Source organism: Anarhichas minor, unplaced genomic scaffold (genome assembly GCF_050575085.1).
Source record: "Anarhichas minor isolate MPS153535 unplaced genomic scaffold, ASM5057508v1 ptg000023l, whole genome shotgun sequence".
Lineage (NCBI taxonomy): Eukaryota > Metazoa > Chordata > Actinopteri > Perciformes > Anarhichadidae > Anarhichas > Anarhichas minor.
This window is the reverse complement of record NW_027466469.1, coordinates 6626771-6651838: the sequence shown is the minus strand read 5'-3', so window position 1 is coordinate 6651838 and position 25068 is coordinate 6626771. Positions and strand designations below refer to the sequence as shown.

Here is a 25068-nt window from a genome sequence, read left to right as displayed (position 1 = left end):
CCAGATTATAACTTCCTACATCTCCCACAATTCTTTGACAACTGCTAGAGAAGAGGACAGAATTCCCTCTTTAGTAAAGTGAGTAGAGTTTTTCTTCCAGTAGAAGGAGTGAATGGTGTGGGAGACTGGTATGAAGTGTTGCAGTGACAGCAATAGTAGACGCTGCTCTGCTCGGAGACAGCGGCTCGGGGACTTTCAACCTTGACAGGTGCTGAGGTCGTTGGCTTTGCTTCGAAGTGTTTTCAAATATCCTCTAAGCTCATCCTCAAGTCCTTTTAGCATTGCAGACTTCGTTTCAAACTCGTCCTTCAGCCCCCGGAGGGAATCTGCTTTACCTGGGAAAAGATCAGATAATGGAGTGAGCTGTTATTTAATAAAGACACCGATCATCCTGTCACATGACTATAGCTCCAGCTGATGTCACAAAGGTCACCTCCTCTGTGCTAAATAAAAATTACTTTTTAAAATCATATTTGCTCAGACTGACACTATATCCTGACAGTATTACATGACTCAGATAATTTGTGAAGAAATCAGTTTCCTCTGCCTCCTTTTAGTGCTCCTAACAAGAAGACTTATTTATGAAGCTTTCTCATTAGACGGTCAATGGAATTCATCTATTGTGGTTTTGCTCTATTACCTTCCAGAGCCTTCATCATGTTGTCAGTGGTGTTGGCCAGAGCTCCAGCATCCTTCTGCAGCTTTGCCAGTCGATCCCCCAACGGCGCCGCCCCTCCACCTGACCCACTGGCTGGAGCCTCGTCTTTAAGACGATCCAGTTGCTTCTCCAAAGACAACAGGTCCTACAAACACACACACACATTTTAAATCTCTGCCTCCATCAAGCAACTTCAATAGAGTTGAGATGAGTTGAGATGTTTGAACAAATCGTTTTCCAGGACACTTTCAGTTACTTGCAGATATTTGCAATTGAAATGCGCTGCAAAATGGACATGACTTACTGTCCTTTATAGTCAATCATAAACATAATTCACCACTTAAACGTTCAGCTATTTAAATCTTTATTGTATATTTGTATTAATTTACTAGTTCTTGTAACTTTACATTGCAGTATAAGACACTGAAGAATACCAATAGCTATAATCAATCTAAATTGGCTCCTTGTTAAAGTAAATGTTCATATTTCAAACTAGTACAGCAGGTCTCCCACCTTATTTGCAGCAGCTGCTTCATCATCAGCATTGTCTGCATTATCCTGAGCATCCTGGGCCAACAGGCCTCCATCCTGCAGCAGGTCTTTGAGCTCGTCCAGCTTAGGCTCCATTGGCTTTATCAGTTTTGATGCATCATCCAGAGCCTTCTCAGCTGGGCTCAGCTGGTTTTTGGCCTGCATGAGGAGAACCACGACAGCTCAGTAATGCTTGGCAAGCAGCTTAAATATGGAGGAATGGACCACTGTGTTTTCCATCGCCTGATGTATCCATGCTTCCTACCTCAGTCAGGTTGTTGTTCAAGTTGTCTATGAGATCCATGCTGTTCTGCAATTTGTCCTCCAGGTCAGAGAGGGAGCCCTCCACTGAGTTGAAGCCTGCCAGCAACCCGTTCACATCAGCTTTTACTCCCAGTGCTGTATCCCTGTGGATGTGCAGCCAGAGAAGAACATCTTTAACATCATTTGGACCTTTATCATCACTACGAGACATAACAGATTTGTCATCGTCAAGAGGAGAGAAAGGCTGACGGAGCGCACCATACACCTCCAAAAAAAACATAAACTGAAAGTCTATTCCTGATAATAAATGTCTAGAAAAATATCATATTATAAAGTCTATTATAAAAAATGAGTGAGTGTACTGAAAAATTTAGATATATCTGTAATGCCCAGAATTATTTTACTATTCAGCTGATAATTATCTGAGACAAACAGCATAAAGCATCAGTGACAGAAAACCGGTCCTGGAGTGTGAAGGCCCACCTCGCGTCTTGGGCCTCCTGCAGCTGTTTCCTGGCTGTGTCCAGCTGCGGCTCGGCCTCCTTCAACACAGATGTGCTATCTGGTAGACTTGCCGCCAGATTCTTCAGCTCCTCCAGCTTCCTCTTCAGAGCTGCCAGGCTGAGAGGCAGTTTGGCTTTCAGAATCCAGTCGCTCACCTCCTGGATGTGGGTCAGGTTGGAGGACGGGTCTGCGGACAGAAACAGGAAAAGTTGGAGGCCAAATGGCAAAGGAACAACCATGGCGTCACTTTTTTTCTTTTTTCTTTATTTAAAAGGGACCATGTACAGTTTAAACATAAATGTCACCATTCGATGCACTGTACCAGATTGTAGCTTAAGCTAATTTGCATCTGCAGTCCCTTGGCAGGTCAAACAAGGACAAGACAACACAGTAAAAGGAAAAGACATAATACAAAGATAAGATTCTCATGAATCCATTTAAAATCAGCCATTTTTACTGGAACAAAGTGAACCTTCCTTTCATTTATCAGTCCCCTCAGCAGAGCACCATCTTTACCTGACAGGAAATCTTTGAGCTCCTTCACAACGTCACGCGTCTCTTTCAAGTCGTCTTCTAGCTCGTCTCTGGCCTGCTTCATCTTATTGGACAGCTTCTCTGTAGACTGTCTCACCTGGTTGGTTGTCTCCTGTGTTTGCTGGAGCTGTAAGGAATTGTTAAATTAAAGCTTCAGAATCTCTATTTTGTTTTTACAGTTTGAGAATAACCTGTACTGTTCTGAAAGCATCAAAAACAGGAGTCAAAAGAGATCACAGCGTGTGTGTACCTTCTCCACAGCATCTGTGATCTTCCCTGTGAGCTTGTCCAGTCGGTCTTTCACATCCTTGGCATCAGCGTCAGCCCTCTTGCTCAGAGGCAGGGCGCCCACACACACCTCACCCTTCTCACAAGGTGGGCTTCCGTCCGGTGGACACAGATCTCCGCCCGCACACTGCAGAGGGGTGCAGGGCTCTAAGCGAACACTGCCACAGACCTGGAGAAAAAGTCACAGATGGATATTTAAAGTGGACATACACAAGCTAGGGTCCCATTTAACAAAATAATCATTAGATATCGGGGGTTGATACAGTTCTCAATCATTTGCAATTGTATCTAAATATGAACCTATCCCAACAAATTACATCCAGGAGATGTTTGTGTCTGAAACACATTTCAAAGCTGTAGTTCTCATCCTGCCACATAAGACACTATAATCTATCTCCCTGATAAATGATATGTTGCAGTTGCAGCATCAGGTCGGAGAACTGAGGCCTGGCAGTTACCTGTTTGGCAACAGGAGTGAGATTGGGTCGGGAGGCCATGCTCTGGTTCAGTTTGTCCAGGTCTCTGGTGTTGCCTGGCTGTACTTTGTTTTGGAGGTCCATAGTATCTTCTCTAATATCAGCTGACTCCTTCAGCGGCTTTCCGCTGGCATCCACTTTCTTAGCTGCATCTGTGGACTCATCGTAGGCGTTCTTGATGGCAGATAACGATCCTGAATGAGACAGAAAAACTCAACATGAGTATATTTTATAATGACACCATTTCAGAAGGTCTCTTTGAGAAACATAGCGAAGATCTGTCATTTACAGACATTTCCACTTTATGATAATCACATGCACTCTGGGGCAAAAAACATGCAGTTATTTGCATGCAGAATAAATGTGTTATTAATGCCCAATTTAAAAATGGTGTATTTGAATATTTCTGCATACTGGGGTCCTTAAACGGTCTTGGAACTGCATAAATTAGATTTTACTGAAAACCTGAGACTCTTGTGGATCGAATGAGCTCATTTGTATTCATGTGTGATGATTTTATTCTGTATAAACCGACCTGTTGGATAATCACAGCCTCATGAAACTTTATAACTACAAACTTGAAACCTGGGGCATTCAGAGGATGAACGCTGTTCCCATCAACTATGTTGACAATAAGGAGGTTTCTGAGAAGTGCTTGCCAAAAAATGCCCCTCTTGCAGAAATCTCCAAATTTCAAAAGTTTTTTATACCAAATCACAGCTTGGATTTTCTCAATGGTGCTCTTGATGAGCTCTTGATGTTTTAATGTGGTAATTTCTTATCAATTTGTAAGTGGTCAAAAGTGTAAAATTTTGCACCAAATCTGTGTAACAAATGGTATAAGCCCCAAAATGTATGAGACATAATTGAGCTAGGTATGCCATCATACTTCCATCATAATGTTCTCAGACCTTTTACACTCTATTGTGACGACTTGTATGGACTCTTGTTAATTTCACTTCCTGTTTTATTTTGTATTAATTTGCTCGTGTTTCCTAGATTGCTTTATTTCGTGCCATTGTTTAGTTTTCCACCAGTTTTGTTGCTCACCTGTGTTCCATTAACTCATCAGACCTCCCAGTACTTAGACCCCTAGCTGTTCACTTCCCATTTGCCAGATATTCTCAGTTTGTTGCATAAGACTAGCGCTCCAGCGTTTGTTTGTTCCTAGTGATTTACCTCAGCCTGTTTCTGGATTTTGATTGGAGCTTGCTTCATTGTTTTTCCTTATTCTTAGTGAGTTCTTTAAGGTTTTTTGTATATTCCTTTTTGTATGCAGCGTGACTATTCCGCTGACTGCCTGTTTTGTCTTTTGTGAGTCAAGCTCTCTGTAAACTTTTGGATTTTTGTACTTCACTTTATTCTCTTGTGATCCTTGCAACTGTGTATTTTGTCTGACTATCACAACTATCAACATTTGAATAGAAACACAATATTAATTACAGATTTATGACATAACAATTTTACACACACTGCTGTGAAGCATCTAAAATGAATCATCAGGTTCACTTCTTTCAAACGATTTACACCACTTCAATGTGTCTTCTACTGTGGACCCGCTGTCTCCCCCTAAAGATGTCAGTGGGTCTCTAATGTGTGCTTGCACCATATTTTGTCTTATTAGAAATGTATATATATTTCTAATAAGACTTAAAATTTAGAGCTACTTGAAGGTGACGCTACTTGAAGGTGATGCACCAAAGTAACAGTTGCAATCAATGATCCATCACTAAAAGTCAGTGTGTAGCAGTGATTGGTGTGTTTTTCTCTCTGACCTGAATTGTTTTGACTGACAGAGTTGTCTTTTGCATCATTCTTGGCTTTGTAGTCCAGAGTAAGGCGGTCTAGCAGAGCCTGCAGTCTGTCCAGCTCTGAGTCCAGACCAGGAACTTTCTCCAGGGGTGAAAGGTCATTGTTAATCTTGTCCACCTGGTCCCTGCGTTCAATTAGGCATCATTGAGAGAAAAAACCCTAAATTAGCTAGTTTTCATCCAAGAAGACAATAAGACAATAATATTCATGAATATCAGAAAACATTTCAACGACAATGATGGGAGGCTTATGAGGATAATTAGTGTTTTCAATTTCAGCCCCTCACCTCAGCTTGTCCAGTTGGGACAGAGCATCATTGATCTGTATAGCAGCACTGGGTGGAAGGGAGATGGAGTTCTGGATCAGGGTCAGGCTGGTCTCCAGGACGCGGATGCGAGGTCCGAAGTTCCCAAGATCCCCATCACCTACAGGACGAGAAGGTAATCTGACGGACAGTCTCTCCAGAGCGAAGCTGAGGTTCTGTCTTTGGGCGTCCAGGGTGAAGAAGCAGGAGGGACATGTCTCGCAGCCAGGGAAGGAGTCACAGTGTCCTCGATTGCAGGAGTCACAGCGAGTTCCAGTGACTCCGGGCTGACACAAACAGGCTCCCGTCTGCTTGTCACAAACTTCTGGAAGTGTTCCTTCAGCATCACAGCGGCACGCTGTGGAGGAAGAGACAAGAAGATGAGGAGAAAATAAATCTAAACTATAGGGCCAAGAGACATTTGTAACATTAACCTGCTAACTATGGATCAACGTATGACTGATACAACGTTTTTTTTACACATTTGTTGTCCATCCTATAGGTCACTTTTAGAATTTGCTGCATGCACTCCCCCCTCTTTCTCTTTCTCTCTGTCCCTTTCCTGCCAATCTTCAGCTGTACTAATTACAGACTCTCTCTCTCTCTCCACCTCCATACACTTGTATTTTGAGTCTAATTAATTTACTTAAAAAGGGAGAAAAAGGACAATTAACAAAGTTAAAGATGAATTTGACTGAAAACTTAACATTTTCTATAGGTATCATGACTATATCGTTATCGTGACTTCTTTTGGCCACAATATAGTGAAAATATGATAATGTGACTGCTCTACCTCCATACACACAAAGTTGTATCAAAATTGTTAAATTTTATAATAACAAGCAGCAAGCACAAGACACTGACCACAACAAGTATTATACTTTAAAAAAAAACTGTAATCTTAGTGATGACATTTTATGTTTATTTTTTCATTTATCGCTGAAATGAATGTCCAATTACCCAATTACAGTACTTATAAAGAGGCCCACTTTAGAGTTGAATGAAATCACAATGCAGCAGACTGGGGTCATGTCATAATAGAGGTATTAAGGATTATCCTGTGAATGCAACTGGTTCAAACAGGTTTAATGAGATGTCAATAGACTGTGCTAAACTGGGATTTGTGTGTGAATCTGCGGTATTTACAAACCAGGTTCAATTGTACTTACCAAATTCATAAACCACATGATAAAAACGACACAAGGTCAACTTTGCTTTAGCATGTCTGAGACAGCAAACTAAACTACGACCTCCAGTGGAGGTACAGGTATTGCATCCCACCAATCCAACAATAAACGGAGTAATCAGAGAGAGCTGACTCACATCGGCAGCCTATGAGAGGGTCTCCGTATGCGTTCTCTGGACACTCGGTACATGTCAGGCCTCCAAAGCCTGGTCTGCACTGACACTGACCTGTCACCTGGAAACATGGAAGTAACAGTTTACTTTCATCTAAGTACGTTTTTGCCTCATTCTATTTTTCATCATTTTAATAATCTATTGGAAGAAATTTGACTTGTCCTTGAGTAAAATATTCCAGCACGCTTTCTGGGTCGAGGTCATACCTGGTCACAGGTATCACTGTATGACCTGGTGGGGTCACAGCCGCAGGGTTGGCAGCGTCCTGACAAGGATGGTTTCCAGTAGCCTTTTGAACACACTTCACAGTTCACGCCGTGGAAGTGGGAGCGACAGGGACACTGGCCGGTAATTGGGTCACAAATATTTGACAGGGACCCGTCTGGAGAACAGGAGCACTCTGGGCAGCAGGGGTAACATCAGAGTTAGGAAGACGAACCGGACACAGACACAAGTATGCATAACTATGTTAGTAACAGTGGTAGTTTAGAGAACGGTCCAGTACAGAGACACAGAAAGGTCTCACATTGAATTACTTGAATTTTTGGAATTAAAGGGCCAGTGTGTAGGGCGACCAAAGCAATTACAATTAACTTTCACAAACTGACAACTCCCAGACTGGACAATGCTGTGGTAACAACCTGTCAATCACAAGGTAGCCCCGCCCTAAAGCATACCCTGCTTTATGGTCTATTTGACTCTGACTGGACCATAATTTACTGAATGAACATCATGCTGTATTGAAGAAGACTTGAAACTAGAGATTGAGACCATAAACCAGGGGTCACTAATAGGTGGATCCGGATCCGGACCCAATGTATCTGGACCCTGGACCTACAACCAATAGATAATTGAGAATTATTCAATTTTGACGGATCGCTTCTGTTTTAACCGGCGCAGCTTTTCTAGCCTTTACGGCACTCGTTCAGTGGTCCAGGAATCACACCGACCAGTTACATGCATTGTAAATCATCCCACGGACACCAGTATGTCTCATATGTTCAGAGAACATGAGGATTATTAAAAGCAGCAATGTGAAGCGCCACTAAAGAGACAATGCACAAATCTTTTGACACTGACACATCTTTAGGGGGAGTAGAAGACACATATATGTGTGTGTATCTGCATAACAAAAAAACAATCATAAGAGCCCAATATGATCAGAATCCTAACACATGAATTCACTGTCCAACAATGATGTTAACAGAGAGGAATAGAGCTGAAACAAGTGGTTTAATAACCACAGAGAAAGTCCATGCTCACTAATTTTTCTTTTTAGAAGATGAGAAAAATATAATATGTTTTCTTGGTTGACATCACTTCACCCTGAATGAACTGAATTTAAAGCTGCAGGGCAATTCAGTGAAATACATTTTTCTAAAATGAAGTACTTAAATACAGCCCTTATTTTACTTGAAGTGAGAGAAGAACATTGATTTATTATCAGATTATGTATTATTTAAAATTCCTCCAGTTCAATTTGAAAACTGACAATAAATATTATAGATATTATACAATTTAACTCTCTTTATTTGATTTCACAGTCAGTTGTTGACTACGTACAGACGTTAATACAACTGCTGGCTACTTCAATATATATGAAACTAAATCATAGCACAAGTTAAACATGAGGAAATTCTCTCTAACTGGACCTCGTTGAATTTGAATTGAATACCGCTGCCATAAAAGGTCCGTACACAAAGTATAATTCATCCTCTGGGCTGTGTATAGAGTGCTAACATCATGACTTTCCACCGCATAGAAGTCACTATTGTTCATTATACAACGTGAATAATGGCAAATGAATTATACTTCATGCACGGACCCATAAACTCATGTTCACAAAGTTTACCGAGGTGATAAATCAAGTGAGAAGTAGAGTCATTTTCTCATCGACTTCTATACAACTAGAAGAGTCGCCCCCTGATGGACAATTAGAGAGAATGCAGCTTTAACACATGAAGCATTGGCTTCACTTTTAAAACCTGGAAATTGCCACCTGGAAGCAATGTAGTGGACTCTGTGAAGAAGACCTGCTCTGCATGTTTAACACAGCGATTCTTATTTGCAGGTGATTATACCATAAAGAAGACAGAGATAACATTTTTGCCAATAAAGCCCCTAAATTCTACACACTGTTCCTTTACAAACGTCAAAACCAAATCTTCAAAAGCACATAAAGATCAACTTTAATATGAAATTTTGCTCAGTTCACTTTCACCATAGAAGGATCAGTGACCTACATGCCCCGAGGTACTGGTGTATGTATTTAACATCTAGGAGCATGTGGGGAACACATTTCCCTGATCAAGCTAAGATGTAATAGTTTAGCTTGATCAGCAAAAACTGAAATCTTTGGTCTTCCAAAGTGAGATGTGATGAAGGTGTTAGATGACTCACTGGAGCAGCCCAGAGGGTTGGAGGGGCTCAGGTCGTAGTAGCCTCTCTTACAGCGGTCACAGCGGGGACCTTCAACATTCACTTTACACAGACAGGAGCCTGTGCTATCGTCACACCGGCCCCCATTCACCGTCCCCTCAGTGCTGCAGACACAGCCTGGCACCAACACAAACATCCATCAAAGATTGTATCTACATCAAAATACTTTGCACTTTTTTGAAGTTCCACCTTGCATGCCACAGTTAGATTTTTAATGGACCCAACTTCAGATGAACCACTTACGTATGCAGGCGTCGGGGCGGCCCATTTGGCTGCGGGGGTTTGGCTGGTAGCCCGGGGCACACTTGTCACACTTTGGCCCTGTGGTGTGGTCCATGCAGCCCTCACACACACCTCCACTCATCCGCCCACTGGCCTCATACACCGCCTGGTCAAAACGGCAGTGCTGGGCGTGGTTGTTACACTCACAGCCTGAGGAGGGGGCATGGGTCATGATTTAAATCAATTCACACATTTGACTTAAAGTGACTTTCTTTCAATTATCCCAAGGACATTTTACATATAAAAAACAATCAAACATTGCTTTCACTATATATTTTTTACTAATAAATCAGATTGCCAATATTGTTGGTAAATTTGGGAAACGTGTCTATTGTGAATCTCTGCCACAATGGAGGCTCCAAAACAGTCAGGGATATCTGCATTTTTTTAACATTTGACTACTCAATTTCATTGTATGTGTGTGCACAGGTGTCTTATAAAAAAAGTAAGTGTTGCCAGACCATATATAATAGACCACTTATATTATTTATTTTGACGATGGGGAAAATTGGAGTGGCATTAGATATTTTGTCTGACAGATGCTACCTCCATGTTTTTTCTACAGTCTGTGGAGTACCATGACATAATGCTGATCACCGTTGTTTAGAGAGATCTTTAACGGGTGTGGGTGAAGTCTTACGTTTGCAGGTATGGGTGTTGCCCTCCTCCGCAGGTCTCCAGGGCAGATCCACGAAGAGGTCAGCACAGCGCTCACAGTTCACACCTACTGTGTTGTGCTGGCAGTCACACTGAGGGTGAACCTGCACAGACACACAGAACAGAGGCTCATAAAGAGATGTTTGATCAAAGGTCAGCTGATTCACACGCTGGTATCACATCACCGAGCTATCCCAGCAAGCATTTTCAAGTGAGGTTTGGAAGGAAATTTGGTTCAAACGGCAAACAAACATGTTTCAATATGATATTGGGTTAGAGGTGAAGTTTCATCACAGGGCTGACACATAGAGACAGACAACCATTCACACTCACATGCACGCCTAGAGCCAATGAAACTAACCGGCATTTCTATATATGTACTGCCTCTCTCATGCAACCCTATTGAAGAGTTCTCTGCTGAATTTATTTTCTTCGATTCTGAATTTGAGCATGCATGAAGATCAATAATGTCCTGGTAGACCAGTATAGATAATAGATAAATAGATAGACAAATAGATTTGTGGACAGTTTTGCCTAGATCCATCATTGTACCAACTGGCAACTGACATTTTGGAAAGTCCTTTTGCTTGCAACAAGACTCCAATACTAAGACCAATAACTGTCTCATATCTGAGTCCAATACAGAGTACGCTGTAGGTCCAGGATGGGTTACGCCTAGTTTAGGATATAAACTGGAAGCAGCATGAAACAACTAGCTGTATAAAGCAAAACATCTGTCTATCAACTACTCCACAACTGCCCCCCCCAACACCTGCACACATACCTGTATGCTGTCTGATGGCAGGTTGTTGTTGGTGTCGGGCAGGCATCGGTTGGCGTGTCCGTGGCACATACATCTGCCCATTACCCTCATCTCCTTCAGGGCGTAAAACCTACTGAGAGCTCTGCCTGGAGGACGTGGCACATCTCCCAGTTCGGTGAACCTCACCCTCAGCCCCGTTAACGCAGACGCATCTGTGGATGAGACAGTTGTCAGTCAGCGGCCTACCTTTAACCGGATGAAGTCATTTATGATGGACAGAGACTTACCCTCTATTTTTTGGCTTTTGGTAGCTGGGACATAAGCATACTGACGCAGAGGACTGAATTGGATCTGGAGAGGAAAAATGTACACAATGTTATACTGTATATAAATCAGTTTTCTCCACCACAGAATGTTTTGCTCTTACCTGCATAGCACTGCAATCTTTTATTTCCCCAAACCTCTTTGTTGATGCATTCTCACTCAGAGGTTCAAACTGTCATGTGTGTTATGTGTTGTGTGTGTGTTATCTGTACATTATGTCTGTCTTCAAAGTGATACATTATGTTCATCGTGAATTAAATATAGAGCATTTATACTTTTTAAATTACAAAACTGAAAAAAATAAAACCCAGGTTTTAGAAAAAAAGATATGCAAATTATTCAGTATATATTAGGTCAAAATGACATCTAAAGTATCCAACAAAAGATTTGATGACAAAACTATAGTTGAAAAGAAAAGATTAATTGTTGTATTGATTATTACTTAAAATAATTAGATAGTTTTTTAGAGGACAGTGTAGCTTAAAATTAAATGTATGCCCACAAGCAGCAAAAAAAGACTCATTTTAACTAGTGCTGGGCAACGATTACAATTTTTAATCGCGATTGTTATGCGCAAAGTTTAATAATGAATTCAAAAGTAGTGTATTGCGCACTTTTAGTACTGCTATATGAACAAAAGTGCAATAACATTTGGTTTGCAAACACTTTAAACAAATAAGGTTATTTTTAACAGCAGTATTCCCTTTACACAGTAGCAGTTATAATACAGTTTCACTAGTTTACGACCCCGCCTCAGCCGAGGGCAAACCTTCGTAGATTATTTGGAGTGTTGAGGAATGGTTGATGGAGATTTAGCCCGTAGCGGTTTGGGGGAGGCTTAGCTGAGGATCCACTGCGGCTCCCGGGCCTTGCAGATCCCCCGGTCTCCATGTGGGATAGGAGGATGATGACTATGGGGTGAGATAACCTTGGGTGGAATGGTTTAACAAGAGGGAGGGAGGGTGGGATGCAGAAAGCACGAGCCAGCTGAGGCTTAGAGTGGGAAGGTATTTGTAGGAGTGTGGCCGGAAGTGGGCGAGTGGCTGAGGCGTGGTCCTGCTCCTGAAATTCAGCTAAATAAATGTATCTACAATATAATGATTCTGATAATAGATATTCAGCCGGTGTTCACAACTTTATCTTCATGTATGTAAGAGATGCAATTTGAAATATACACCTTGAAAACTGCAAACCTATCTACGTCATGTTTTTATGTTTGTTAAATTCTCAGTAGCGATAACTAAATGATATGGTTATTATACATATTACAAACAAAACACTTTAAAAACTCAAAAAAAATAATTTAAATGAATCATTTCCTTTTTGCTTTTTTGAGTATTTTGGTCAGACACATAGGCAATGCTGATTACCGTAATATGTGTGGTATTTGTTACATTATTTGGTACATAGAGGGTGATAAGAAGCTGTACCTGGAGGGACTAGGACCCAGGGGAATGTAGGTGAAGCAAGAGAACATGTAGTTTGTACAGTGGCATTAACCTGCATGAGGAAGTTATGCTAATAAAGAGTTGCAGTTAAGAGCAGTTTCTTCTCACGTCGTGTTTTAAAATATTGTCGTATTTAAAAACACGACAATATGTATTTTGATATTGTCACGTTTGATCCTGTAATGAGACGATCACGCGTGCGTGTGTGTGTGAGAGAGAGACAGGAGGGACCGACGGTGACGGAGTGAAGGGGGGTTCCAGACCGGGCGTGTCACCCGGTGGGGGGAGAGCGGCATCAGAAGGAAGTGACGCCACACAAATACAGCTGTTCACCGCTCGCTGCCCGGTTTTTGTGTTAAAAATATCGGCTTAATAATAAAAAAATGAAACTGTGTTAATGCGCAAGAATACAATCGTCGGCGTTAATTAATGAATGCGTTAACGCGATAATAACACGTTAACTTGCCCAGCACTAATTTTAACACAATTTTAACAGTATTAGCAGTGAAGCAGTGATAGTGTTGGTCATGTAGATATTACTTCATAAACGTTTCAAACAATAATCATTGACTGAAAAAAGGTAAAGCAGTTGTTTTCTGACAGCAGATAGTGCTTACTATGTGATCTTGGTAGGGGTCTGCTCCAGTAGGGGGCAGTGTGTAGCAGTATGTGTCATCCAGGGTTAGCGGTGTTGTTGTGGAGATGCCAGGAAAAGTTCTTTGACAGTCAGTAGCCAAGTAGAGGGCGGGCTGCCACGACCGGCCGTTATCCAGTGTCCTCTCTATGACAAAGGCACTGGGACGAGGACCCTGCACAGTGAAAACACAAATGCTCTGTTTGTACTGAGATGTGCTTCATCAACTGTAAAATAATGATTTTTAAAAAAGTAGATGCATCAAAACAGAAATGATAGAAGTGACCAGACTGTGGCTGTTCATGTGATCCAGCAGTGATTGCAGACTGTGTCCTACCTTGAAGCTGAGCACCAGGTTGTCAAGCTGGAACAGGTTGTCCATGTCCAACTGGAGAGAGACTGGGTTCACCTCTACAGGACAAACAAGCAGAACGGCATTCACATGACAGATGAATTGAAATGAGATTATTTTTCACATTCATTTTATGTTGTTTTGTTTCCTACAAAGCTGTCTGGCTATCTGTAATGACCGCAATAAATATTCTGCTTATACCCTCGCCCATCACTGCCTTACATTATGAATCGAGATTGAATGTATTCAGGGTCATATTTCCTCACCACATGATTTAGAGGAGCAGGGTTGTCTCCAACATCACTTTTTCAAAAACAAATCCATTTAGACATCTGAGGGTTTGTCTCTACCTGATGATGAGTGGTGATATGCAAACCTAAGAGGTCTTTGAAATTATGCTTTGTTTGAATTAACAGTTTTTAATGTATTTATATGAATTCTTGCGCACATTTAGATATCAAAATAACTAGCTTTGTAAATTACCCCCAAAAATATACTCTTTAAACTCTTTTAGATGACATCACATCGTCATATTGTGCACCGATTAACAATATAGGCACATTTCCTTGTATCTTTATATCTAGGACCAACCAACTTCAACCAATAATATCATGACATCCATCAATCAATCTGTAACTTTTAGAAACAACAGAGGTGTATGTTGAGCCAAAGTCGTCTGTAGCTACATTCTAAACCCGCACACTTTTTCTTGGTCCAATCGAATGCAAAGGATTTGATTTAAATCCCAATTCTTACTACACTGCTGAAATATTCTGTTTCACTGGGTGAAATTAAATTTACTTCATATTACTTTAATTAAACCATTTGGCAGTACCTCTACCTCCCACCAAACAGTGTTGGCCCCAGATGAATAGCTGCAAGAGGACACTTCAGCCCAGTTTAGAGTGAGCAGGGTCCTCTGATGAGGACAGCTCAGAATATACGAAGACAAAAATGGAAAGGGCTCTGATAACTAAATCCATATCTATAAAACAAGGTATACTTTGAAATATATCATTTCACTCCTGCCAATAGAAAAGCATTCTCTTTCTTTCATTCTTTGCCCACCTTTCCTGGACTGCCACCATCTATCTGGTCCAGAGGTGGACAGGGCGTCCCGCACAGTGTGGGCCAGCTGACTGTTTGGGTTCCTGGAGTCACATGGACAACACTTCATCCTACTCTAAGGAACAAAAAGCAAACAAATTAGTAACAATGGTCTTTCCTGCAGAGTTACATTGTAGCATGTGGTGTGTGCATGTGAGTAAATGTGTCACTGTGCGTGTCACTGCTGTTTGTCCTGAAGCTGATCGAAGGACCAAAGACCAACTTTCAAATCTAGTCTCTTTTCTTCCCTGCTGTGCCAGTTTGATAAGCTGTGTCACTGAGCAGGTCACACAGAAAATCAATGAGCCTCAGATAACTGGCAGCTTTACATTGTGCTAAAGAACGCTTTGATTCCGCTGGTCAACAACATGGAAACTTTGCCCTAGTTTCAGTTAAGGAAGGAACAGGAAGTGCTGCCCGTTTTGTACACATGAAATTTCGTGACACCTGTGGAACTTGACTTTTGAACACAGGGAAAACTAATTAATTGTGAAATACAAACAGACTCTTTGCACCAACACAATTAATTAACAATTGTAGACGTCTAACACAGCTTTAAAGAAATAATCATCAGAATTCATCCAAAAGAATGCTTTAGGTGATGTATTGTCTACCCTGAGTCAGTCAAAGCAGCTGTGCATGTACAAACACACAAACTTCGTCAATGTATTTGATAAAATAAAAGAGTGCAGATAATATTTTCCCGCTCTAATGAGCCAAGTGCTGTTTATGAAGACACCCAGTATGTTTGGGAAGGTATGTACATGAATAATTCCCGACAGAGTGCTCTCATCACTGACAGCTTTCTCCAGTCAATATCCAGTAGCCCCTCCTCCGTTCTGGGTACTCTGGACATGGCTGCTCTCCCTGTAGGGAAAAGTTCCCTCTGGTTTGCTGATTGTAACAACATGAAGGCCTCACTAATGTTTTCCACTCCAGCTACGTGTCTCGACTCACTCCCCCGCATAAGGAAACAAATTTACGATAAAAGTTGCTCAGATTTGTTTTCCACTGAGGACAAGGCAGAGATCAGGTCTTGGCTAAAAGACTATATAACACTGCAAAAGCTCAGCCCAAGTGTCCTTGAGAGAGACACTGAACCACAAGTTGTTCCCCGGGCTGCACTGCTCCTTATGCTTATGAGTTAAATGCAGAGGTAAAACTGTATGTATGTATGTATGTATGTGACAATTAAAGTAAAGTTTAACTTTTTAAAATGAAAATCATTACACGGGACTGAGGAATTCTGTGGTACTATTGATGGCTTTAAAGTGATAAAATGGAAGGCTTTGATGATGTAAATGAGAACGTCTCATTTACATCATGAAAGCCTTCCATTTTATTGCTTTAAAGCCATCAAGCCATCAGATCATGATCTGATAACCTGGAGGTGTCAGATTTCAGCTGGTAGCTTCTCCTACTTTTTAGGAGGTATGACAAAAATAACATTAAACAAGCAGTGCTTCCAAATATGACAAAATTTATGAGAATTAACGGAATCATCAATTAATCAATTCACCTTTATGTTGTGTGTTATTGTTTGCCTTTAATGGATTATCCCTTACATAGTACATGCAAATATGAAAGCCGTTTTTTTCCTCCTTTGGGTAAAACCAGCTATCATTTTTCCCTTTTAGCTAGGCTAAACTAACCGGATGCACAATTAGCAAACTGATATCAAATTGATGGGAAGCAAAAGCATTTCCTAAAATGATAGAGTGTAAGGAGTGATTGTCTTCTTTTTACATCAACGTGTAGCAGAATGCTGCTGACATGAGTCGAACACACTTTGCTCTGAATAAATGGTTCAAAAAAGAAACTTTTTCTTTGAGTTATCATCACCTTGTCTCTTCACCAACATGTCAGTCAAATAAACATTATCCCCCCATTACCTACACATAGCAGCCTCAATGTACCCCAGTTACATTATATAATAACTGTCATTCTCTGGATGGGCACCATTCAGTGACGTCACTAGCTCCCTTCAACTTAAATGCATTCAATTTAAAATGTGTGAATCTCTTATCGTTGCAAACGATAAGAGATTGGTTATGGTTTAAAGTCTACAGCGATTAGATAAGAACCTTATCTAATCTCAGGTTATAAGGACTTCACCCTCTCAAAGACTCAGATGTACCCAATTCATGTTTAACACGTCTTCGCCTGAGATACCCCGCTTAAACATGACAGGGAGGTTCTTCTTAACTCGGTTAAAAGTGTGTCAACTTGTTGTTGTTTTTTTCACAGGATTTGTGTATTTTGGCTCCGTAGTGTGCCAACACACACTCGCTGCCAGATGATTGGTTGTTAGTTATGGTTTAAAGTCTACAGCGGACATGATTATATGATGAGTTTAACTAAATCTGTGTCTGTACTGGCACCAAGGTTACATTTTGCATATCCATTTACATTAGTAACGGCACTACTTCATGTTAACTACTGTATGAAAAGTAGGGATGGGTATCGTTTGGGTTTTTTCCGATACCGGTGCTAAAACGATACTTTTAAAACGATACCGGTGCCTAACCGATACTTTTTTCTTCAAATTGAACAATATATTAACTGTTTAAAGTATACTATAAATATAAATAAATACAAAACACTTGGCTTCAAACTACAGCTTCAAACTTTTTAACTTCAAACTATGAACAATATATTAACTGTTAACAGTTTACAGTATACTTAAATAAATATAAATAAATACAAAACACACACACACTTTGTAAACACACTTCAGCTTCAAACTTCAGCAATTATTTTGCATTTCTCTGGCAAAATACGACACGTCTCATGACTTATTTTATTTTACCAGTTGGTAGCGGTAATGCGCCAATTCGTCATTTGCCAATCGCCACTACACCTCAAAGAAGAAGAAGAAGAAGCTTTCGCGTGCCTGTGGATGCTGTGCTTATGAGCGGCAGCGCTAAGTACCTCGTTGTAATAATACTATGAGTGAGGAGCGGAGGACCGAGGCTATCGTGACCTGCTGTCAGGACGGAGTCATCAGAGTAGTGTCAAAAAAGTATTTCAATCGGCTCAGGCACCGAAAAGAAGCACCGAAATCTGCGTTGCGTTTCGGTCCGGTAGATACCGGACGTATAGGAACCGGTGCCATATTGGCACCGCTTTTCGGTACCCAACCCTAATGAAAAGACAACTGGGATGACATCATTTATGTCGGTTACAGGTAAAGGTGCATGGTCATATTATCAGTATCTGACATCAATAGCATAAAGAATATTTAGTTTGTATGTGTTTCACGCTTGATGTCAAAAACACCTGAACTGCCAGGATAGTTATGGTATATAGTATAACAAACTTTCATTTAAAATAAGCTGAGGAAACTTTGTTCCCTCGACTTGAAGTCAATGTGTTTTTAGATGTCTGAAATAAGGTCTTGCTGAAGAGATTTTAACGTTTTGTTCTGTGAAATATAATACATCAGTAAATATCCCTCTGATGAATTTAGAAGCTTTTACGTGTCTTAAAAAAGGCAGTCGCTAACACGTGGCTAAAAGTCTTCACTAGAAAATGTGACCGTGGTGTAAAATGTAGAGTTTTCTGCAGTAAACCAAAAAAAACATTGTCTTTTTGTTGAGTGAACAAGTGAGATGCTTACTTCCAGGTTGGCCTACAAAAATACGTCATCCCTGCAGCACTTTATAAAGAAGCGATAGCGCTCTGTGCAGTAGCGGGGGCTTCAGAGCTCAGCAGAATGCATGTCGTCCACAGCGGCTCGTTGACTGCAGTTCATTTTTGCTGCTGAACATACTAAACTCTATCATCACATAAATGGGAGACCTGATGAGTCAGTCTCATCAGAGATGATGTCCCACCACACCAAATCGTTATTACACATTATTCATTACAAAATCTGGTACTTGCAGCCGTGGTGACGCATAGACAACAGGATCTGACTGGTTTTCTATGATGGCAGTGATCTTCATCATTGTTAGCCTTTAGAGGCAGTCATGCATGCATGTGTTTAGGTCAGATCTGAGATACAGCTGAGGGTTCTTGCCCCTCCCAGTCTGGACGAGGTGCGGCTCAGGTATTAAAAAAAAAAAAAGGGAATGTTGATCAATGAGAGAGTTCACGCCTAACACAGCTATCCATTCCCTGAGGCAGATTCAACACATACTCTGAAAGGTATGAAGGTTACGGAACACCAACACAAACATTAGTCTTTCTGTGCTTCGCTGTCTTTTTAGGTTTAGATTAGTGAAGATCAGAATGAAAATCACTGAACGTTGAGGTAACTTTTACTTAGTCACTAAGTGACTTCCTCCACTGCATTTCTGAGGAAATATTGTACTTTATCCTCCACTATTCTTATTATAGTTGCACTACTACAAATCTAAAATACTGCACCTATAAAATGTCTTTCAGAACATCTCTTTATACACAATATCACATTTAAACATCAAACTTTAGCATTATATCTTTACTAAAGAAAAACTTCCTGTATTGTAAACAAAGGATTTTATCTCACAATTGCCCTGCTTTTCTCCATCTGAGCAAAAATTTAAAATTGCAACATAGCAAGCTTGACTCTTGCTCACTGGTTGTCGCTCTTATTACAAAATCAGCGTTTGAATTCAGTAATGAGCTGTTTGTGCTGAGCCAGCAGATGGGCTGATAAGTGCTTATTCAGACGGTCGGTCAAAGAGTACAGTTGCAACATGATACTCTGGCACTGAAATGAGACTCTTTCACAAATGGACCGTGGGCAGTCTGGCAAAAAAAAACACCACAGCTTTCATCCTGTCTGTCTGCTCACCATGACCCCTGCACTGCTCGCCTCCCGACAGAGCAAACCTCACGTAGAGACCCATGCGTGGCCAGAGAGAACACAGTGGCCGTGCATATGCTCTGGTTTGACTGGTGTGAGGAATTTAAGTTTTAAAGCGCTCCTAATTATGGATATTATGTGATACAATATATTTACTTGTAAAGGTCTTAAACCAAGGAGTGGTCATTTCATACAGTGTCTGTAAGAGAAGGGGTTTAAGGAATGTGCTGAGAGCAGGGGATGGGCGAAAGTGGCTGCGTGAGGTGTTAGAGGTGTCAATAGGTCAAGAGCCAAGGAGGGGCTTGTTGGACTTCAGCCAATCGATGAGCTGAGAGATGTAACTTTGGAGGGACAAAGGATCTTGGAATTGCAGGAGATCCTCAGACCTCCTCCTGACCATGGGGCAGACACAACTGTCTGTCGTGTGGCCCGGATGGGGCCTCACTTTCATTATATACAGTATATATGTTTGTTTTGTTATTAATAGTGTGATTCGGTTTGTGACTGTTTTTATGTTTGTATGGATAATAAATCCATTTGATTATGACTTAAACCTGCTGTTGTGTTTTGGAGGCGATTGCGAGCACATGGCTGCAGGGAGGGGGGCGATTTCTCTCTGTGTTCAAAAGTTCGGCCCTAACAAAATTTGGCAAACCACGAAGGGCCTTGATGAACTCTGAGACGGCTAACAGGGACGTGGAACCGCGCATACTTTCGGAGTGTACACAAACAAAAGGTGAGCAGAGCCGTTTTAATAAAAATCTGTTTAGGTAGACTATAGGAACCTTAGCCGAAAGTACCTACGGCCCGCGTGGACCCTGAAGGCCTCATCCGGGCACAGGCAGAGACCGCAAAGTAACCTGAAGCTGGAAAAGTGCATTCTCCTTAAATTTGAGGTTAATCAAGAAGGTACGGGAAGACAGTTACAAACTGAATACGAACACTAGTATGTGATGTTAATTTGGTAGTCTAAACAAAGTTAAGACGAGTGTGTAGCTAATATTAATAGTGTGTTCAGTTTGCAACAGTTTAGCTTCTGTAGTTATTAAATATCTTTTGATTTGATTATAACCTGCACCAGCTGTCTTTTTGGCCTTGCCTTGCCGAAGGACGACACAGCACATGGGGAGGGCCGGTCTTTCTCTTTGTTCAAACCCTAACACTGGCACGGGCTTTTATAAAGCCAATAACCAATATTTTCGATCAATATTCTAACCAGCTTATAATACTTCATAGTAAGACTTGATAACAGTGGCATTTTAGAGATTGATACTAATTTAGTGCAAAAGTGCAACACAAGACTCCTTTGATCCGCGGAGATGAAATGTGGTTTAAACACAGGACTGTGCTCCTACCTGTTGGTACGGGGTGCAGTAGACCTCAGAGCCTGTGAGGCCGCAGGTTGAGGAGGCATGGAGCTGATGAGCTCTGCCCAACAGCAGGTCATTGCTGGGTGGGTAACAAGCCCCCCGAGAGCAGTCAGTCTGGGCCTGTGATACTGCAGCTATGGCTGTCAGGAGGAAGGCAGCACAACAAGACATGAAACGTTACAATGTGTTGTAAACACGTATAAGACCAATATCAGTCTTCAAAAACATGAATATCCCAGTTTAACAGTCCAAAACCAATCCTTTAAGAAAAGGGAAGTTCAACTCAAATTTTTCCAGCACACAACACTTGAACCACAGTGCAAGCATAATGATGTGAGATTAACACAAAATTTGTATTCATGACACTTATTCTCTGGAAAGAAAATATTTTCTTGTTTTGTAAAGATTGTTTATGTAAACCTAAAACACACCAGAAACACAATTGAAATGTTGTGTAATCTGGATTAAACATGTTGCTTTATTAACTATTTATACTTTAGGATAGCTCCAGATGTTAAAGTAACTCTGTTATGTTGTTCATTCTGTACACAAGACATCTATCACACTTCTGTCTATCCTGATAGAGGATTCCTCCTCTGTTGCTCTCCCTAAGGTCTCTTCCTCTTTTCTCCCCGTTAAGGTTTTTTGGGGGAGTTTTTCCTGTTCTGATATGAGGGTCCTGGGACAGAGGATGTTGTATGTGTACAGATTGTAAAGCCCTCTGAGGCAAAATTGTGATTTGTGATTTTGGGCTATACAAAATAAAATTGAATTGAATTGAAAGTAGTTGTTAATAATCGCATGAGACCAGTGAGCCAACACCATGGAAACCTTAAGAGAAATTTAAAATGATTAATAAAATTATTAATATCAATAGGATTATGACCTGGGATCAGGGACCAATAACCAAACTGTGGATTAAGTCTCAAAGTGGTGTTCACTCAAAATGTCAATAGTTAAAGTACTATTCCACATTTATAGAGTGAACAGTGAAGGGTTGAATGTGAGCACTGACTACAACAACCAGCTGTTACTACAACACATATGCACAAAATAATAACAGAAAACTGTTCTTTAAAACTATAACAGAGTTTATTTATCTTACCAATACTGATCAAAAATCGATAATACTATAAATCAACAAAACATCTACAATTACAAGCATACTACCTAAAAGCAACAAATAAGCATGTGGCGAGGAGTGTGTGTGTGTGTGTGTGTATGTAGGAGGGGGAGAGAAAGAGAAGGAGAGAGCAAGATGGCGGACGTAACGCAAGATTTCACAATCCGCCGCGATTAATTAAAGGGGGAATGAGACTCACAATGGAGGCAGCATTTAACAAACAATGTGTGTATAAATGAGTGTAACGGCGTATGTGTGTGTGTGTGTGCGTGTATGTACGTGTGTGTGGGTTAGTAGGAAAAGAAGAGTAAAGCACTCAAAGTAAAGTAGATCCTCACCGCAGCAGTAAAGTAGCCTACAATAACTAACTTTACCACACAGGAGCCCTACTGGAGAACTCAACCTCAGCAGCCGCAGCACTGGACCTTTAACTAATTAAGTACAGTTTACCAACTTTACTCGCTGTGGCGGATTTAAACACAACAAGGCTCAGCAGTGTGAAACAACACTATCATAGCGGCAACAAGCAAAACAGTTATGTTACTCAGCACTAAACGAGACTCGGCGGTCTAAAAAATACACACTAACACGGTAACAGTAACGTTAAACTTAAACAAACAAACAAGACAAAAAACACACTATGATATCTCTGCCCAGACAATAGCCGCTTACTTGAGATCGCTTGTGATCAGCGTGTTTCTTATTTTCTTTCTTCTATATGTTATTATTAATCTATGTTAATAATCCTATTGATATTAACAATTTTACTAATATCAATAATTTAATTTTTATACTTACTAATAACCAAACCCACTCCTGCCAGATCGCAACACTTTTTCACAAAAGATTAAAAAAACAGAGACATGACAGTGACTATTGTCCAAATTAACTTGATTATAAAATGAAACCATATAGATACATCACGCTCACCTTAATCACATCACATTTTTACCAAACCATCTCTAAACTTAACCTGAGCATAAATATGTTTTTAATCCTCTGCATAAACCCGACCTTCTATCCCATACTCACCATAGCCTGACTCCAAAAGAAAAAGCCTAAAAAGGAAGCATGGGAAAAATCCACAGTTCCAAAAAAGGACGCTTTCTTAAGGTTTAGAGTAGTGTCTAGAACTTTGCATTTAATATGTGAATTGAAGACTAATATTAACAAGCTGTAAACTATATATATTATATAGTATTTATAGTTATATGCTTATTTCCTCCTCTTTGCTTGAAAGAATTGGAGAGATCAGTGTAATCGGCTGCTGCAGTGTTTCGCCGGATGAAAAACCTGCATGCTGTTGAAACCCTATGAATGTAAACATCTGGTGTGGAAAGTTTAAGGTGAAAGTTTCAGGAAAACTTGAAACAGAACGGGGACACTTGAGAGAAAGTTCAAATATTAAAGCAAAAGGAAATAACAGAACAAAATCTTACCAGCTAGAAGTAAAAGTATTCTCATGTTGCGTCCCTCCTATGAAACAGTCTGGAACAGATGACAAAAAAGAAAGAAAATAGCAGCAAGCAGAAACAACCAAATACAATCAGTCTGTATTTCCTGATGTGAGACTCACCTGGCAGTCTGTATTCTATCAGCTCTGTTATTTGCTGTATTAAACTGCGCGTTGCTGCCAAGCTGCTGCTTTATAAACCCTGCCTCACCTGGACGGTATGATACAGTGTGTGTCAGAGTCACACCCTTCCCCTCCACTCCCTTCTCCCCATGAATCAACACACACACACACAGACACACACAGACACGCAGGCAGGCAGACAGAGAGACATAGTCAACACAAAGACACCAAGGAGCTACAAACAAGGTGTAATAAAACACTAAGAACATAAAGCTGAGCTGAAATGATTTCATACTTGTAGAACTAATTTTAAAAACCCATCAAATTCCTTCTTGTTTATGTGCAGACTGAAAAAATGCCTTTATACAATCTTTCAGGGTCCCAGAGGATAATAACTTTGGTGATTCTCTGACTTTTCATGCAACACCATCACCAGGTCAAAATGTGAATATGTCCAATACTTTGGTTTGTGACCAAATACCTGCAGAACTAATGACATTCCCATCAGCTCCAGTTGTACTTCTTGTCAACTGCTAATTTGCCAATGTTAGCATGCTAACGCAGTGAACTAAGATGGTGAACATGGTAAACATTTTAGCGTGCTAATGTTAGTGTTTAGCTCAAAGGACACCGTTATGTCCAAGTAGCTACATATTGCTAGCGTGTTCAAAATAAATGAAGTAGCCTATACTCAAAGCAGTAGAGTTGAAAGTATGCACACCAAAAGAAGTTGATTTTTGAGTGTGCTGTTGATGCACACTGAAACTGACAAAATGAAGTACTCATAAATCAGAAATACAAATTGCTCAGTTTAAGAGAGTGGGGTTGATGGAGGCTGTTGTCCCACGATGCAATGCACAATGGAAATGGGGGGATGGGCTGATAGAATGTGATGCCAAGCACCACACACCTTGTATCATTCATACAGAATATCAAAGTACATTAATTTATTGTGTACTTACTGCCAAAACGGTCAATATTTGTAGTGTGTGTTAGTGCCAATGTGTAGGCTTACTACAGAACGTGATCCGGCTGTGTGGATGTTTGTTGAGAGTGAAATTCCTTAAATGCCAGAATTTTGAACTAGCATGTCTCGACAAAGTCAAACCATGTCAAAGATATGATGTCGAAGTATTGATCTGTAAGAATTTACTTATTTGTCTTTTACAAAAATGTATATCATTAAACTATTAAGACACTGGTTCGTGGTCTTTTCCATTCAGAAAACATTACAAGTCTCGGAGGGGGGGGGGGGGGGGAGGGACACGGTCACACAGAGAAGGCCACTCCTCCCTCCCCAGACACAATTCATGCCCTGTAGGCTTTACCAGGCTGTGTGGTAACTGTGTTGTGTGCTGGAGCGCCGCTGATCATCTCCTGTGTCTACAGAAACAGTAGCCCCAGGGGCCAGCTGTACACGCATGTATGTTTTTCTCCGTTCTCCTCAGACATACTGACTAAGTCCAAGTAC

The 25068-nt window shown here is 40.7% G+C and overlaps 1 protein-coding gene across 1 annotated transcript; it reads right to left on the bottom strand.

Moving 5' to 3' along the window:
• Positions 1-195: 195 nt before the first annotated feature.
• lamb3 (laminin subunit beta 3) lies at positions 196-23515 on the bottom strand. The gene is made up of 22 exons (XM_076097079.1): positions 23461-23515; positions 20884-21038; positions 14698-14812; positions 13615-13688; positions 13261-13452; positions 11159-11222; positions 10893-11083; positions 10092-10212; positions 9413-9601; positions 9131-9286; positions 6937-7130; positions 6695-6791; positions 5354-5729; positions 5031-5191; positions 3238-3449; positions 2742-2948; positions 2474-2618; positions 1937-2144; positions 1455-1596; positions 1172-1348; positions 641-803; positions 196-335 (listed from the first exon to the last, which is right to left on the bottom strand). The coding sequence occupies exons 1-22, from the start codon at positions 23483-23485 to the stop codon at positions 196-198; spliced, it is 3504 nt and encodes a 1167-aa protein (XP_075953194.1). The 5' UTR covers positions 23486-23515.
• Positions 23516-25068: the final 1553 nt, after the last annotated feature.